This window comes from Neophocaena asiaeorientalis, unplaced genomic scaffold (genome assembly GCF_003031525.2).
Source record: "Neophocaena asiaeorientalis asiaeorientalis breed wild unplaced genomic scaffold, Neophocaena_asiaeorientalis_V1.1 scaffold573, whole genome shotgun sequence".
In the NCBI taxonomy this organism is placed as follows: Eukaryota; Metazoa; Chordata; class Mammalia; order Artiodactyla; family Phocoenidae; genus Neophocaena; species Neophocaena asiaeorientalis.
This window is the reverse complement of record NW_020172453.1, coordinates 738,929-755,499: the sequence shown is the minus strand read 5'-3', so window position 1 is coordinate 755,499 and position 16,571 is coordinate 738,929. Positions and strand designations below refer to the sequence as shown.

General features: G+C 39.0%; 1 protein-coding gene across 1 annotated transcript in view; it reads left to right on the top strand.

Moving 5' to 3' along the window:
* LIX1 (limb and CNS expressed 1) overlaps positions 1-16,571 on the top strand; it is a 47,959-nt gene that overhangs the window by 18,949 nt on the left and 12,439 nt on the right. Inside the window, exons 2-3 of the mRNA XM_024737679.1 lie at positions 203-366; positions 14,892-15,032. Coding sequence (XP_024593447.1) covers positions 203-366; positions 14,892-15,032 — 305 coding nt within the window. The remainder of the gene's footprint in view (positions 1-202; positions 367-14,891; positions 15,033-16,571) is intronic.

Here is a 16,571-nt window from a genome sequence, read left to right as displayed (position 1 = left end):
AATAAACACATTTGTGTTAAATGGTATTTGTTTCTTTCACAACTGAAAGCACCCCACACCCCCACCCCACCCAAACATATACATACTCCCTTCTGCTTAAACTGGAAGTGCCTTGTTACACAATCCAACCCGCAAATAAAATGTTGTTTTTGCTAGGGTATGTCCATCCTTAATAACTGATTATATTTCTTGTCTTTTTCAGTGAATGTTGTGTCAATGTTACAGGAATTTTGGGAAAGCAAGCAGCAACAGAGGGCTGCGTTCCCAAGTGAAGGTGTGGTGGTCTACGAGTCGCTGCCGTCTCCTGGACCACCCTTTGTGAGTTATGTGACCCTCCCAGGGGGAAGCTGTTTTGGCAACTTTCAGGTAAGAAGCAACCATAAATTGATCAGTGAAAGCTGACTGAGTTAAAACAGAGTAAGCCCTTTCATAAAATGGTACATTGTAAGTTTTCTTGGGTCTAATGAAAAAAGTTGTGCCACATTCCATTATATAACAGAAAAATTGGTCAGATGTTCCCATTTTTTTAAATGGGAAGTATTTTTTTATTAGGGTGTTGTCCCCTGATATTTCTTTATGGAAAATGAATTTTATAGTATTTTATTTGCCTGACTGCTGCTGCCTTTTCCCTCAAATATTTTAGAATAAATCTTAAAGAACAAAGGAACTTGGGCAAAGTCCTTGCATCAGGGCCCTTGCATCAGTAGAAAGTCTTCACGTTTATGAAATTTGTAATCAAATACTAATCAATCTACTACACACGAAAGCATGAACCTATAGCAAAGGTTGAGGGTCACAGGGCTGGGTTCAGGCACCTATGCCAATCCCAAGTTCTGCCTCTGAATAATTGTAGACCCTTGGGAAATGTATTTAACTTACTGATTTCCCTGATTTTGAGATGGGGAATAATACCCACAGGGTAGGTTGAGAGTCATATGAAATATACATGCAATGTGTTTATCTGATATATAGCAGTTATTCCAAGTATTATTCTGATAATCAGTATAAAGACTCTTCCAGTTGGTTAACTCTTTGTTATGTTTATGATGGGTGTAAAAGATGATACATTTCTAGTTGTACACCTGTTCACACAAAAACATTTGTCTGCATTAACAATCAGTATCTGATTGTGTGCGTAACAAATACTTATTGAGTGACTAGGAAATATCAAGCACTGGATCAAGTAATGAGGATATGGTCCATACCTTAAGGAAAGAAATGTACAAAAATTATAGTAATTACATAGTAATATTAGAGGGTCAATGAAAGCACAAAAGTTGGAGCTTCTCAATTTACCAGTCACCTTTATAAGTACCCCTTTAGTGCAGTAAACTCTCTCTTAATTTTCAATAACTGGCAAAAATCCTTCATTTATAGTTCATGGACAATGTGAAACTCAGAAGCGCTCAACTTTACCTCTTAGCTTTGACAACTAGGAAGCCCAGAGGCAAAATTTCAGTGTATCTCTTTGTAGTATATCTATAAAACTTACTGTCCTGTAGTTTTTAGGACTAACCTCATACTGGATATTATTTATATTTCTAACTTTACTCTCCCTTTGAACTTAGTGTGCCTCACTCATTTATTTCGTCCTGTTACCATGTATCTGTTTTATATTATTTCAAATCCTTTGTGTGCCTCACTCATTTATTTCGTCCTGTTACCATGTATCTGTTTTATATTATTTCAAATCCTTTGTGTGCCTCACTCATTTATTTCGTCCTGTTACCATGTATCTGTTTTATATTATTTCAAATCCTTTGTGCAGTAAGGGGAAGATATAGTTTAATAAATAGACCCACAAACCTATGTCTGCCTAGGGAAGTCAGAAAAGAATTCATGGGAAGCAATCACACACTGAGATGTACAATTGAGGGTGTCTTTGCCAATCAGTAAAGAAGAGATAACATTCTCAGCATAGGGAACAGTGTGTACAGAGGCATGGAACAAGAGAAAACCACAAGAACTTTCAGAATTTGGGGATCCTAAGTGTGTCTGTGACAGGGAAACAGTAGGAGATGATGGTAGGCACTCATATCAAACTATAAGGGGTGTTCATGCTTTGCAAAGAACAGGTTTTATTCTTTATAAAATCAAAATCCCTGAAAGATTCTGAGCAGGAGCATGATATATTCAAATGTGTTTCAGAAAGCTTACTCTGATAGTAGCCTGGGGTAATTTTAAAGAACTGCTTTCAAAACTTCTGACACAGCCAGCCAGTGAGGTCTTGCCTTCTACCCTGAGCAGTGGTCAACAGTGGATTTTTACCTCTGACTAATGAAAGTGAACTGCCTGATGAGGATGATTTGAAAATGGCTCTAGAAGCCTTAGAACAGAACTTGATGGAACCCTAGACACTAAGACATGGATGGGGAGCAAGGGAGGGGGAGGAAAGGCAGCAAATGAGGAAAGGATTCCCTAATCCACATGAGTCTGCAGGTCCATCATCAAGCGTTCAAGGTGAAGTCTGCCTACTCATAGAGAGCTCCCATCAGACTTCCCATTCAGGGGAGGCCTCCTAGGAAAACAGAGCTGCTCAGCCACAGAGCAAGGTTTTGCCAGCCACCTAAATGAATCTGTTTTGTTTTTTTTTTTTCTGTCCATGAATGTCAATGGACTAAAGATCACCAAACATGTGAAGAAATCCAAAAGAAAAAAAAATTTAAAAGACCAAGGCAAGCAAACAAAAGAACAGAAATAATTTAAGCAGCAGAGTATGTAAAAGAGTATTACAATAATTATCTTCAGAAAATTGTGGAAAGATAAGTATCCCTAAAACAGCTAAGAAAAAAGAAGCAAGCAAGGAACAGGAAATTTAAAGTGTGATTGCCAAATTAGAACAATAATTAGAACAAATAAAAAATGAGTAAACAGATGAATAGACATAGATCACAGCCAAATTAGTAAAGGATAACAAAGTAAAAAATGAATAGTAAATTTTCTAGAACTTAGAGCAAAAAGACAAAGAGATGGAAAAAGAGGACAGGAGACATGGGGATAAATCCTGGAGGTAAACATTAATCTAATAAGAGTTCTAGAAAGAGACAAAGGAAATAAGGGGAAGAAATAAGTAACAGAAGCAATTTTCTTTGAGTTAAAGGAAAGCACAAATTTTCATATTGAAATGGCCCACCGTATTCCAAGCAGGATCATGACAAAAAGTCACACAGCTCTGTGGCTGTATGAGACTTAGGGACAGCATTCTGTTTAAAAGATGGATCAAGGGACTTCTGTGCATTGATCTCACTGTTTTTTTGGGTTTTGTTTTGTTTTGTTTTAAGGTAGATTTGATTTATATGTAGGATAGCTATGGGGGAGCTGATACGAAATTGGGCAAAAACTGGCAAACCTGGTCAAAAAAATGAAAAACTATATATTTGAAAAGATAAACAAGAAAGACATTTGTGAGTAAGAAAAAAGAATAAAAAACATACACTACTCTCAGCATGAGAAAGGGGATGTAATCATAGGAGTGTGATATAAAAATACTACATGAACTATTAAAAAAGCATAAAAACTTACATAATATTGACTTTTTTCTGGGAACTCTGTTATCTTTGCAATTCTTCTATAAGTCTAAAGTTATTTCAAAATAAAAAGTAAAAAAGAAAAAAAAATGGCTCCAATGGCTCCCTACTATTTTACCTTCTTATTAAAGTTTGAATTCCTTATTCTGGCAATAAGGACTTTACAACTAGCCCCAACTTTCCCAGCTTTATCTCCTGAATTCTTTTCTGACACTCAGTGCTTCAGCCTGACTGTCCCTCATCCAGGCCTTGACCTCTTCCAGCCACTCCACACTCATACTATGACTTACTCATGAAGTGCTGTTGCCACCTTCTCTTCATGTCTAAACCCTGACTATCTTCCAGGACTTCACTTAGATATCACATTTTCCATGAATTTTCCCTGAAGCTCCCCACTAAAAATCTTTACCTCTTCTGATTTTCCAGTGCAGTTAGTTATCTCTGCTTCTCTTCTAGTATTTAATGTTTTTTACCTTATGCTACAGCTACTTATGAGCATGTTCTGTCCCTATAATAAAATGTAAGGGCCTCAGGGACAGAGTCTGTATCCTTATATCCCTAAGATGCCAAGTACTGGGCTTTGCATATAGTAAGTGCCTAATAAATGTTGTTGAATGAATAGCTAAATGATGAATAACAAATCCGAAGAATCAATGAAGTTTATATATGTCCTTTTTAAAAAAAATATAATCACTATTGACAGATATACAAAACAATATATACTATTACATACAACATAATATATCAACTAAGGTATTTCACCTCACTCTGCAAGATGGTGGGCTAGGAAGGAAAAATCAGTAACATTAAAATCAGCTGATATTATTCTGTTCATATCTGTGATTAAAGTTTTGAAAGTGGATTAATTTGAAACTATTGATTTAAAAAAAACCTTCTAATTCTCTCTGAATTTCATTCATGCAAAATAACTTTCCCTCCACCCTATACCCATGATCTCGAATAACCAACATTTGGCCATACACACCCATGCAGTATGTTTGTTCATATGTAATAACTACATTCATTATAATCTACTTAGAATATAATGCTTTTGACAGATCAGTAAATAGATCTAGAGGATATGAGTCTAAGAAATTCTAATGTTCTTGTTTTTGTTTTTGCTTCCTTGAGAATTATGAATTTCCCTATTGTCTCATAAATTTCTACTCCAAATTATAAGACTTCCCGTATGTAGTAAATTTACCATCCTCCTTATAGTCTCTAAAAAATAGAAAACAAAATTTAAAAAGCTGAACTCTTCAGCAGGTAAGCCTCTTGGTGATTTCTCTGATCATTTCAGGGTTTCCTTTTCCTTATGTTTAAATCATCATATTTTAAGGTTCTCAGGAGGATTGTTAACATCCTTGCTTTAAAAGATCCAGAATTTCCTGAATCAAATATGTTTTGAAAATGTGTTTGGGTGATTGGCTGCCAAATCTTAACCTATTTGGCTCCCCAAAATGTGATTTGAGAAAGGAAAACCAGGAAGGAAAAAAAAAGAAAGAAAATTTCTCCTAAAGCAATGTCCTTACACTTTTCATGGTCGGTTCAAAAACTGTCTTCAGTGGTTTCAACTAAACCGTCTAAATGTTATTTTTACCATATAACATTTTATCATATTTTTGCCAGCAGTTGGCCTTAAGAACCTACATGCTCATTCCTGCAATGCCTTTCACGTAATCAAATGTCACCCTTGTGCATTGCAAATCATTTCATGATGGATTATTAATGCCAAGACCATGTGCTGGGACATGGAGAAACCATTATGCCAGCAGTAGCCTTCTTACTGAGCCGTGGACGTCACCTCCAACGGTGCCAAGTAATTGAAAATACTTGAAGTGGAGTATGGGACTGGACTGCCAGATTAATCCTTTTGGTTCATGAAAGCTGTAAGAGATTATGCTCATTCATTCTTTAGAAAAGTGGTACTCAGACTGAGCTTTAGTTTTCTGATTAATCAAAGGAAAGCAGTCAAAAGGCTCTGGTGGACACAAACCACCGGTTTTATGCAAAGAAACCTCCCACTGAAGTAAATGGGAGGCTTGTGTCCAAGAAGACTAATTAAAGAATTTTCAGTTAGTTTTGACGCCACAACCCAAAAAAAACAGAGAGCCAGAGGGAAAGAAAGCAGCCATAACCCTGCCTTTTAACTGTGCCTTCACAAACTACTTCAGTATAGAAAAAGAGAAGTGAAAATATGATTCATTTTTGAATTTCTAAACAATAAATAAAATGATCTACTGTTATAAAATTATTTGTCTTTTAGAAAGTTATACTGAAACACATTAGTGCTTATTGTGTCTTTTGTAAAAGAAAGTATCTTCTAAGGCATTAAGTGGAAATTCATGCAGCTTGGGTGTATTTTCTCTATGCCATTTTTGTCTCGGCAGTTAATCCTTCCCTAGCCCCATATCATGACCATGAAAACTTGCAGTAATTTCCATTTTTTACAATAAGGGCAACACAAGGGCCATCAGATCAACGTTTGGCTCCCCTCTTGATGAACTCAGAAGGAAAGCCACTCATTGTTTCAGCAGCTGTTTTTGTTTCCAAATCCAAAAGGGGGAACTTAATTGAGTATTTTCTCTTATTTTATATTTTGATTAAAAGATCTGTGATTCAAGTTTTGTTTTCAAGCCAGTGATGTGGTCTTCTATATAGTCTGCTAGAATGATTTGGATTAATGTATTTTACTCTTATTTGGAATAAAAAGTAAAACTTCTTTGAGTGTAGTACTACACCATGTGATTATTTATGTGCAGAAGTTATGATTGAATAAAAAATGTATCACCTGGCTAAAACATTGATGTGATAGCTCGATTTATTTGAAGTGTAGAACACTCATTCAATGAGATGTCATACTTCTTTTCACGTATTTTGTTATTGTTAAAATTGCTTTACAGAAAAACAGGTGGTAAACACTGGGGTCAGGTACTTAGGCTGTTTGTATCATGCCAGGTGCTGTGTGAAATTGAGATGTTTAATATTTCCAGAGGCAAGCTGTTGATTGATTTTTTTTTTTTTTCATTTCCAACCAGTATTTGGCATTGTGTAACAGGGTCACACAGTTGGGAGGTATGAGAGGGAACACTCAGAGCAGATGAGTTTCTTCCAAAGCTCTGTCTCTGAAAGGCCTTCCATATTTATGCCACTTGGTTTTCAAACCAAAGCCTTTGCCTGTGAAGACACCTGGAAAAACTACTTTTCCAAGGTACATACTACCTAAAAGGATAGGGTTTTGTTTTAGTCACTTTTAAGGCAGTAAGCACACTTCACCTTTATTATCAGATATAAAACACATGTTTTATACTTTCATGCGTTGCATGATTCTTCTTCTCAAAGTCCAGGGAATTAAAAGTATATTTAAATCACAATAGAGTAAGTTTATAAAATTAAGTTTTTCCCGAGAGAGAAGGACTAAGAGAAAATTTGATTAATTCATAGACTTGGCTAAATGGAATTGTAATGCTCTCTTTTTTACCGATTATTAAATAAGGTCTAGTCTTAACATTCCATGCACCAAAGAGAAATTTAGTTCCTGCCATAAAATTGAGACTACTGCCTTGCACTAATGCTGTTTTAATGCCAACTATTACTGTTTGAAATCAACCATGACCTCTTCTCTGTCTCTAGAGTTGTATACCTTGATGCAGATGTACAACATGCTCTGCGATGTAACTTAACTTCTAAAGGAGGTATTTCCTGGTAGAAGTCTCCACAGGAAAGCATCCTGTTTTGCAACTAATGAGACTCAAAGATAGGAAGGTTAGTTATAACCCCTTCCCATTTGAAAGTCATATGTCAGCTAATGATCAGGCTTTCATGGCTTGCCCGTGAAACTGGAAGTGCATATTGTTTTAATGAGACCTAGTTATTCTCCAGAACCCTTTGCTAACTTTACTTTTTTTAATCAAGCAAAGTGAATAGAGATATTCACATATTGTTGTTTCAAATAGAACAGCAGCATATAGTGAAAGGAATGCTTAGGAAAAGTCTCCCTGGTAAATAGACTTGGGACAATCTCCAGGGGAGTCCCCCAGCCTCAGTTGATAAACTTTAGGAGGATGCTCACTGTCTCACAAGCTGCTGAATGAGGAAGAAAGTTTCCCCACCCTACCCCCCCATCCCTCTCCGTGCCAGAGCCAAGTCCTTTTACATCAAAGCAACTATAAAAATAAACCAAAACTTTGAGCCCTGATCAATTCATCTTGTCTTCACCTTAAGTTGAAAAAAGAATAAGAAGAAAAGAAAAAAGGGAAAAGAAAAAAACCTCAAGGAGCAAAACAACATGGTTTTGTAATAGTTACCAGGGACCTTGGTCTAGGTATGTGTGTAGAATAGCATTTGTGGCAGAGGTAAAGGAGGAGGAGGCCAGGTGGTTTGTATTATAAAAATAACATTCTGACCCACCATGTGCATGAAACGTTTCTTTCAGTTGACAGGAACTGGTGAGTTTTCTCCCAGACCAGTCCCCTCCCCCATACCTAGCAAAGACCCCCATTCCCAGCACACACAGAGCTCCAAATTGTTCCCAATGTATTTGCAGCCAGCCTGACCTACAGAGAAAGAGACACGATATTAACTTGGGTGACTGAGTCTCAACGGTTGCCCTTTTTCACATCACCGTCTGGAAGGGGAAAAAATGCTAATATATCTACGAATAGATAAATTGGAACACATGCAAATGTTCATGCTTAGACCAGGGCAGTCAAGGTCTTAAAGAATTGAAAAGGGGACAATTAGTATCAGGGCCTGGTTTGTGGCATTCTTTGTGCTGATGGCTTGCTGTCAGGATGAAACTGAGGTGTTGGTGACACTGACCAGAGCTGGCAGGTCTTACACACAAACTCTGCAAGTCAATTGCTGAGACTTGCACTCTGAGTCACAAAATCAAAACACTCCCAACCACCTGAATGACAGACTTGACAGCCTAAAGGATCTGGGCAAGAATTCTCACCTTGCACAGAGTCAGTTTATTTGGTTTTGCCACCTGCAAAGTCCCAGCTTGAGAGAGCCCCTTGGGTCCCATGGGCGATTGATCAAATGCCACCTAAATAACACTGACCTGCCCTTGGCCCCAGGGAGGATGGCATCTTCAGCTTTGAGTTTGCATGTGGATAAAATCTGTCAAATGTATATAATACATGACGGGTCTTATTCCAAAAACCTTGCTCCTTACAGAGCACTTTTCAACTCCTCGGCTACCATTGGTAGACACAGAATAAAGTGTACCTAACTCAGTTTTATACATTTAGGATCTGCAGACCTTTATTTTTCTTGATGTCTTTAAAATGCAAGTATAAAAAATTCTAAGAAGTCTGTTGTTTGTTTAAGATGGAGAAAGGTCACTTATATTGATTTCTTTCCACATGCTTTCGTAAAGAAAACACTGTAGTTGGGATGTATGGACAGAAAAATCTTAGTGTCCAGAAACAGTCACTCAACACATGTTCTAATACAAAGCAAGGGAAAAACTATCAATAAAATGAGGACTACCAGGACAGTTACTGTTCAGAGTATAAATTGTGTCATCCTGGCTAGAAAATGTTTCTGTGAACAGTAACACACTTATAATAATTTCAATTTTTATTGTTATCAATAATTAACAATAAAACTAGTATCTTACTAGGCATTTCTATGTTTACAACATGTACGTGGCTACCAAAATTTTATTTCAATTAATTTAAGAATTTCCGTACATCCTAAAAAATGGATTAGCCACTATTTTATTTCAGGACAGCCTACTGACCCACAAATCATTCTTGGTTTAACCTTTCTGTTGCATAGTGTGACACATAGAAAATTATCATGGAAGAAATAAAAACTGCTGAGCAAAAAGGCAAATTGAGACCTCAGTTAAGTTAGGAGTACTTACATACTTCCTAAGGGCCTACTTTTAGAAGAACAGTTGTAAAGGATTTTTTTTTTTCAACCTGAATGCTGCTGTCCTTGACTTTTGTGTAGAAGTAATTTCTCTAGTGAGAAATTAGCATGTTTGATGTTAGCAGAGGTAGATATACCGTTGTGATATTGTGATTTATAATAACATACATGCGGTCTGATTCCCTGCCAACAGCCCCTGAAACCCCTGGGACTTCCTAAGTGATAGGAGTGATAAAGGTATCTTTTGTTATTTATAACAAATAAAGGGCTATACCACACCTGAGTTTATGTGAATGAGGTGACTTTTGGGGAAGCTCCTAGAAATGGGGCCTGGTTTCTTATGACAGTTTCTTATGACAATGCACTGCTTCTTCCTTGGCCTTTTCTTCTAAAAGAAGTTGAGGTCATCGTGTGGGAATGGGAGGAGATACTCTTGGTGTCTTATGTCAAAATGACCCATGGAATATCAAAGTTGGAGCTTGGGCTAAAGTACTATCTGTACTGATCTGGGGGATGCTGGGAGACTTCAGCCCAATTATATATCTTCTCTATCCCAAGGTGGGTGACCATTTCTGTGACAAGCAGATTAGTATCGTGGTTAAAAATCTGGGCTTTCAAGTCAGACAGACATGGGGTTTAATCTTGTTTTGGTAACTTTTTAAGTTGTATGACCTTAGGATATGTAACTTCTGTTTGTCTTGTGGGTGGAATAAGGATAACAACAAAAGCAACTTTATAGGATTGTGGTAATAACTAAATGTGACAATTGACATAAGCTGCTTAGCTCAGCACCCAGCATATAGAGTCAGCGATGAGGATGACTGTTAGTGAGCTCTCCTTCAAGGGTGGGCTGAGGGAGTTCCCAATTGCCTGATTGAGCAAAGCCTTTGTATTAGCTATCTATGTCTGGGTAACAAATTACTGCAAAACTTATCATTGTCTCACACAGTTTCTGAGGATCAGGAATCTAGAAGCAGCTTAGTTGGGTAGTTCTGGCTCAGGGTGTCCCAGAGGTTTCAGTCAAGCCATCAGCTGGCGCTAGAGTCATCTGAAGGCTTGATCAGATCTGGGGGATCAGCTTCCAATCACACTCAGAAGGCTGTCGGCAGAAGGTGTTAGTTAGTTCCTTACCACGTGTGCCTTTCAGTGGGACTGCTCAGAACATGCCAGCTGACTCTTCCCAGAGAGAAAGCAACTGTGACCAAGATGGAAGCCACAAGGTATTTTATAACCTAATTTAAAAAGTGACATACCTTAGCTTCTGCCATATTCTATTGGTTGCACACACCAAACCTGTACAGTATGGGAGGGGACTGCACAAGTGTGTGAATACCAGGAGGCAGAGATCACTGGGGGTTATCTCAGAGGCTGGATACCACCACCTTTAAATGGTTTTCCTAAGCAATGCCACAGATGCTCTTTTTTTTTTTTTTTTTTGGCTTTAATTTTAGAGTTGAGAGGCTTTGAAATGATTACAGTGTTTTATAATCTACCAGCAAATGAAAGGCATCCAAGCCTCAAGATAAATGTCTGAGTGGGGTCTGCTAGCCGCTTGAAAAGCATGTGGCTCCACATACCAAAGAAATCCACAGCTGACTTTAGTAAAATCCTGACCGTTAAATATTCCAGCTCTGTACGTTCACAAAGTGCAAAGGACAGAAGTTGTCTCTCTATATTAACAAGTGAGAATGATTAGCGGATAAGGCATGGTTTACAAATCTGTATTTATGATTGGGGTCTGGCTGAAAAACAGCAAGAATAAACCATACAACCTGGGAAGTCTAATTCCAGCAGGAAGTTGCTTTGAAATAACATCATACTTCATTCACTCCCCAACTGATGTCTTTGACGACCAGTTTGGACACATCAATAAAACGTCCTGTCACTTACCATATTTTATTTTCTTGCAGCATTTCCCACTGTTGGATGGTAACTCTAATAGTGCCTGTTCTTACAGCAGAATCCATGCTCTGATTTAGATTTGCCAAGTAGATTGCTTTTAGCTAAATTTCTTGTCCAAGCACAGGTCCTTATGGTTTGAGAGTTCCCATTAAAAGATCCCTAAAGAAAAATATACAGCTTTACTGGCTTGGATTTGTAGCTCCAAAATTTAAAAGAAAGCGGCTGGTTAACATTATAGACATTTTGAAGTACTTGTCTTTCAGAAATGCAAAAAACAATAGCAAGAAAAGCCTTTGATGGCTCAGAATTTATTTTATTTTATGTACTTATTGATTGGTACACTTTCTCCCCCATTTTAACCAAAGATCCTGTACATTGAAACAATAAAATAAGTAAAGACATGTGTCTGCTTTAAAATCTCAAATTGGTTAAGTCTCATAGTCCTCTTCCATGCTTTCTGGGTAGAGGCTCTTTCTGTTCTCTCAGCCCTGCAGCACTTTGATCTCAGAAGCAGTGCCATTTGGTTGTAAATGTATGTGGCGCCTTTGATCTAGTACTTAGCTGGTCTTATTTAAAATAGATAGCTTCTTTTATCTAAGTAGTGTTTACTAGGTCTCTCTCTATGAAAGATGGTTTAAATTGCTATTATTTAGATAGAAAGTTATATAAAGTTTCTTAAGAGTGCCCAGATCTGAATCTAATTCTCTAAATTCTAAAACCCCAATGGCATTATTATAGATTACATACAGCAAATTCCTGTTAAAATGAGCTGCTTTTACAGATGTCAGGTAATATTTGCAAAAACTTTGTTTGCTTTTTAACAGGGAACTGATTTTCCAAAGAATAATAAACATATCCTACACACAGGCAAAAATAGTACTCTCAGAGTATCTGAACTTAATGGCCAATTTGCCCTCTGAAATTCACATATTAGTATATTTTTATGTTACTGGGTTATGAATACTATAAAGTATATATTGAAATGGGACTTTTTAAAGTAATAAGTATATATCTTGAATTCTCTTCTTTAAGAGGATTTCTTGAATATTTTGTCAGGCGCATTAGTGACCTATGTTTGAATTTCCTAGGCTGCATTCAATTATTCATTCAACAAACTATGTTGCAGGTGCAAAGATGCAGAGATGATTAAGTCACAAACTCTGCCCTTAAGTTGCTCACAGTCTGGGGTCAATGGGCAGAGCACTAGTAGACAATTACACAATAGTGTGGTGTGTGCCTCTTATGGATGCTGGTCCTTCCAGCCTGCAGTTGGGACTGGTCAGGGAAGGCTTCCTGGAAGAGGTGGCACCCAAGCTTCAGTTAGACTGCTGACTCAGAACTCAATGTCCTGTAAATTCCCAGCCAAGTCCATAATGCAAAGACAATCTATCTGCCTAATGCCTCTGATCCCCCCAACCCTGGTTTAATGCAGGTGGCCTAAACCTTGAGAAAGGTCTTGAAGGGCGCTGCTGCCTGAAGCTACCCCAAAGCCTTCTAGCTTGTCATTCAACACTAAGGAGAAAAAGCCCAAACCACCTTTCACATACATATTTATAAATTTAGCTCCATTCTTCATTTAAAGGAAATATTGGAAATCTCTTTGTGTTGTTTAAGTTAAAATAGCTGCCTTTAATTGTTCTGTTAGGCTCCTGACACATGTTTTTTCCTTCCTCCTTGGTGTCGTGTTCCTACCATTTCAGAAGTCTTGTCATTACTTTGCCCACATACTAACCATACGTGAGCATTCCAAGAACTGACCCTGGGAGTAAGCACTCTGGAGGATGCTCAAGAAGTATATAAGGGGCACTTCCCAGGCCTGGAGGTTGGGGGAAGGGCAAGAAGAGGTAATCCATAGTCACGTACAGGATCATTGCACTAATAGTCACAACTGTTCTAGGGAGGTCACAGGGGGCATATCAGAGGGGGCCAGGGCCTGACCTCAGGGGACTCATACTGGGTCTGTGGAGATGGAGAAGAGAGGCGGCCTCTGGAGGACATGAGCGCGTGAGTTTGGAGTGTTTTTGGATCAGTGCAGGGATGGTCAGCATGGGGCAGGTGAGGTAGAGGCAGGAATGTGCTAAAAGCAAACTGGAAGGGTTTGGCTTTTTCCCAGTGGTGCTATGAAGCCCTTGAGGCACAAAACTGCAAAATGAAGTGGGATCTTTGGTACTTTCCCACTTCTTTGATGTAACCAAGCACTACTGATTCTGAGAATCTTGCGTTCTAGGCAGTGGCCACCTTGGAGACCAGAGAGCCTAGCCTTCCCATTTGCCCAGTGAGGAAATAAGCTCCAAAGAACAAGCAGCCCAGGTCTCACAGTCACTGAATGGCAGAGGCAAGGGTGTCTGGCCATCCTGTTGACCAGGACCCAGGCCTGGGCTTCTCTTCCTGGGGCTTGTTTCCCACTAGGAGTCCTGGAGTAAGATCTAGGTCATTAGACAGTTCCTAGGAGCCTGTAGGAGAGAGCCATCACACCCTGGGGTCCTCCAACATGTGTGATCTCCAGGGGCAGTGCAGTTCTCATAGGGCTTCATCCTCTATCTGGACCCAGGGTCCACACCAAACCAGAACTTGAATAAGAGGAGTTGGTAAGAAAAGAGACAGAGAGGACAGAAAAGAATCAGGTTAAATTGAGCAGACCCATGTGAGCCACAGGAAGGCCAGGCTAAGAGGATGGAGAGCAGTATTAAATTGGGGGAAAAATGAATTTTTTTGTGTGAGTTACTAATCATAGGCTGCCTATGGCCCCTAACTTCAGGAAAGCCAAACTTCCTGTCCCACCCAAACTGTGTGGATTGAGAGCAAGGTAGAAAAGGTGGTCCTCAAGAAAATCAGGGGACTATTATTAGAAGGAGGGTGAGGAATAAATGCTGGAAAAGCAAAAACAGTAGATTTTGACAGCGGCTCCTTGTCCTAACCTGAAGGTTAAAAAGTATGAGCCTGAGATGTTCTCATAGAGTGTGGCCGTGTGCTGGGTATTCTCACTTCTTTCTCTATATTAACTAATTGAGCCTATCTTCAACCCTGTAACACAGGGACTACTATTATTCCCATTTACAGAGGAGGCAATTGAGGCACAGAAAGACTAATTTGTCCACAGTCTTTCAGCTAGTAAGTCCCAGAGTTGGGATCTGAACCCAAGGAGTCTGACTCCAGAACCTGTGTTTTTAATTATTATGTTAAAAGTGTCTCCCATTTTCCTTCCTTCCTTACTTTTTATCTCTCTGAAATAAGGATTTGAGGAAGGCCCTGATAATGAATGTAATCACCTAGCACAGAATAGTAGCCATTATTTTTTTTGTTATTATTTATTAACAGAGTATGAAAGCATCTGGTGCATAGTAGACATTCAACGACTGTGAAATAAGACAAAAACATTTGAAGACTAACCAAGACATTTGCCTGGGCTCTAGGGCTGAAAGAAAATCTGCATCATCTTCAGGGGATTAGCCATGGGTATGGAGGAATAGCTGCAGACAGTAAACATATAAATAGAAATGTCCAGAGACCCATTGAGATGGGGCGAAATGGTGAGATGCTGAATTCTTTAATGACTCCTTTTCTCCTTCCCTTCTTAAGTGCTGCTTAAGTAGAGCTGAGGCCAGACGCGATGCAGCTAAAGTGGCCCTAATCAACTCCCTCTTCAATGAGCTGCCCTCTCGCAGGATCACCAAGGAATTCATTATGGAGAGTGTGCAGGAAGCAGTTGCCTCCACTAGGGTGAGTACCCACCAGGGAAGGGAAAAGCTGGCTATACTTAAGAGTACGGAGCTATTTGAATCTTGGGAGATGCTAATCTGAACGAGTTCTTTAAGAATTGTGCAGGTACTGCTGGTGGGAATGTGAATTGGTACAGCCACTATGGAGAACAGTATGGAGTTTCCTTAAAAAACTACAAATAGAACTACCATACGACCCAACAATCCCACTACTGGGCATATACCCTGAGAAAACCATAATTCAAAAAGAGTCATGTACCAAAATGTTCATTGCAGCTCTATTTACAATAGCCCAGAGATGGAAACAACCTAAGTGTCCATCATCGGATGAATGGATAAAGAAGATGTGGCACCTATATATATACAATGGAATATTACTCAGCCATAAAAAGAAACGAAATTGAGCTATTTGTAATGAGGTGGATGGACCTAGAGTCTGTCATACAGAGTGAAGTAAGTCACAAAGAGAAAAACAAATACCGTATGCTAACACATATATATGGAATTTAAGAAAAAAAAAATGTCATGAAGAACCTAGGGGTAAGACAGGAATAAAGACACAGACCTACTAGAGAATGGACCTGAGGATATGGGGAGGGGGAAGGGTAAGCTGTGACAAAGCGAGAGAGGAGCATGGACATATATACACTACCAAACGTAAAATAGATAGCTAGTGGGAAACAGCTGCATAGCACAGGGAGATCAGCTCGGTGCTTTGTGACCACCTAGAGGGGTGGGATAGGGAGGGTGGGAGGGAGGGAGACGCAAGAAGGAAGAGATATGGGAACATATGTATATGTATAACTGATTCACTTTGTTATAAAGCAGAAACTAACACACCATTGCAAAGCAATACTCCAATAAAGATGTAAAAAAAAAAAGAATTGTGCAGGTTTTGGGCTTCCCTGGTGGTGCAGTGGTTAAGAATCCACCTGCCAATGCTGGGGACACGGGCTCAATCCCTGGCCCGGGAAAATCCCACATGCCGCAGAGCAACTAAGCCCGTGCGCCACAACTACTGAGCCCGTGCACCACAACTACTGAGCCCACGTGCCACAACTACTGAAGCCCCCGTGCCTAGAGCCCATGCTCTGCAACAAGAGAAGCCACCGCAATGAGAAGGCTGCGCACTGCAACGAAGAGTAGCCCTCCGCTCCCCGCAACTAGAGAAAGCCCACGTGCAGCAACGAAGACCCAACGCAGCCAAAAATAAATTAATTTAAAAAAAAAAGAATTGTGCAGGTTTTATTTTTTAACCCATTAAATCATTAATTTTCAGCAGAAAGAACACTTGGACTGGAAATCATGATATTGGAGCTGGTTCCCTATCCATGTCTCAGTAATATTCTTTAGCCTCCCTGGATTAATCACAATTAATCAAGATTTAAATCAAGGTGGATCAAATTATCCACCTTGATTTGTTTATTTGAATGTTTGCTGTTTGAGGAGCACAGATTCTTTTAGGGCCTGAGAATGCATGCCATTGAATACTGCTTTAACCTAGAGATAAAGAAGCTCAATTTTTCCCAAACTTGACGAA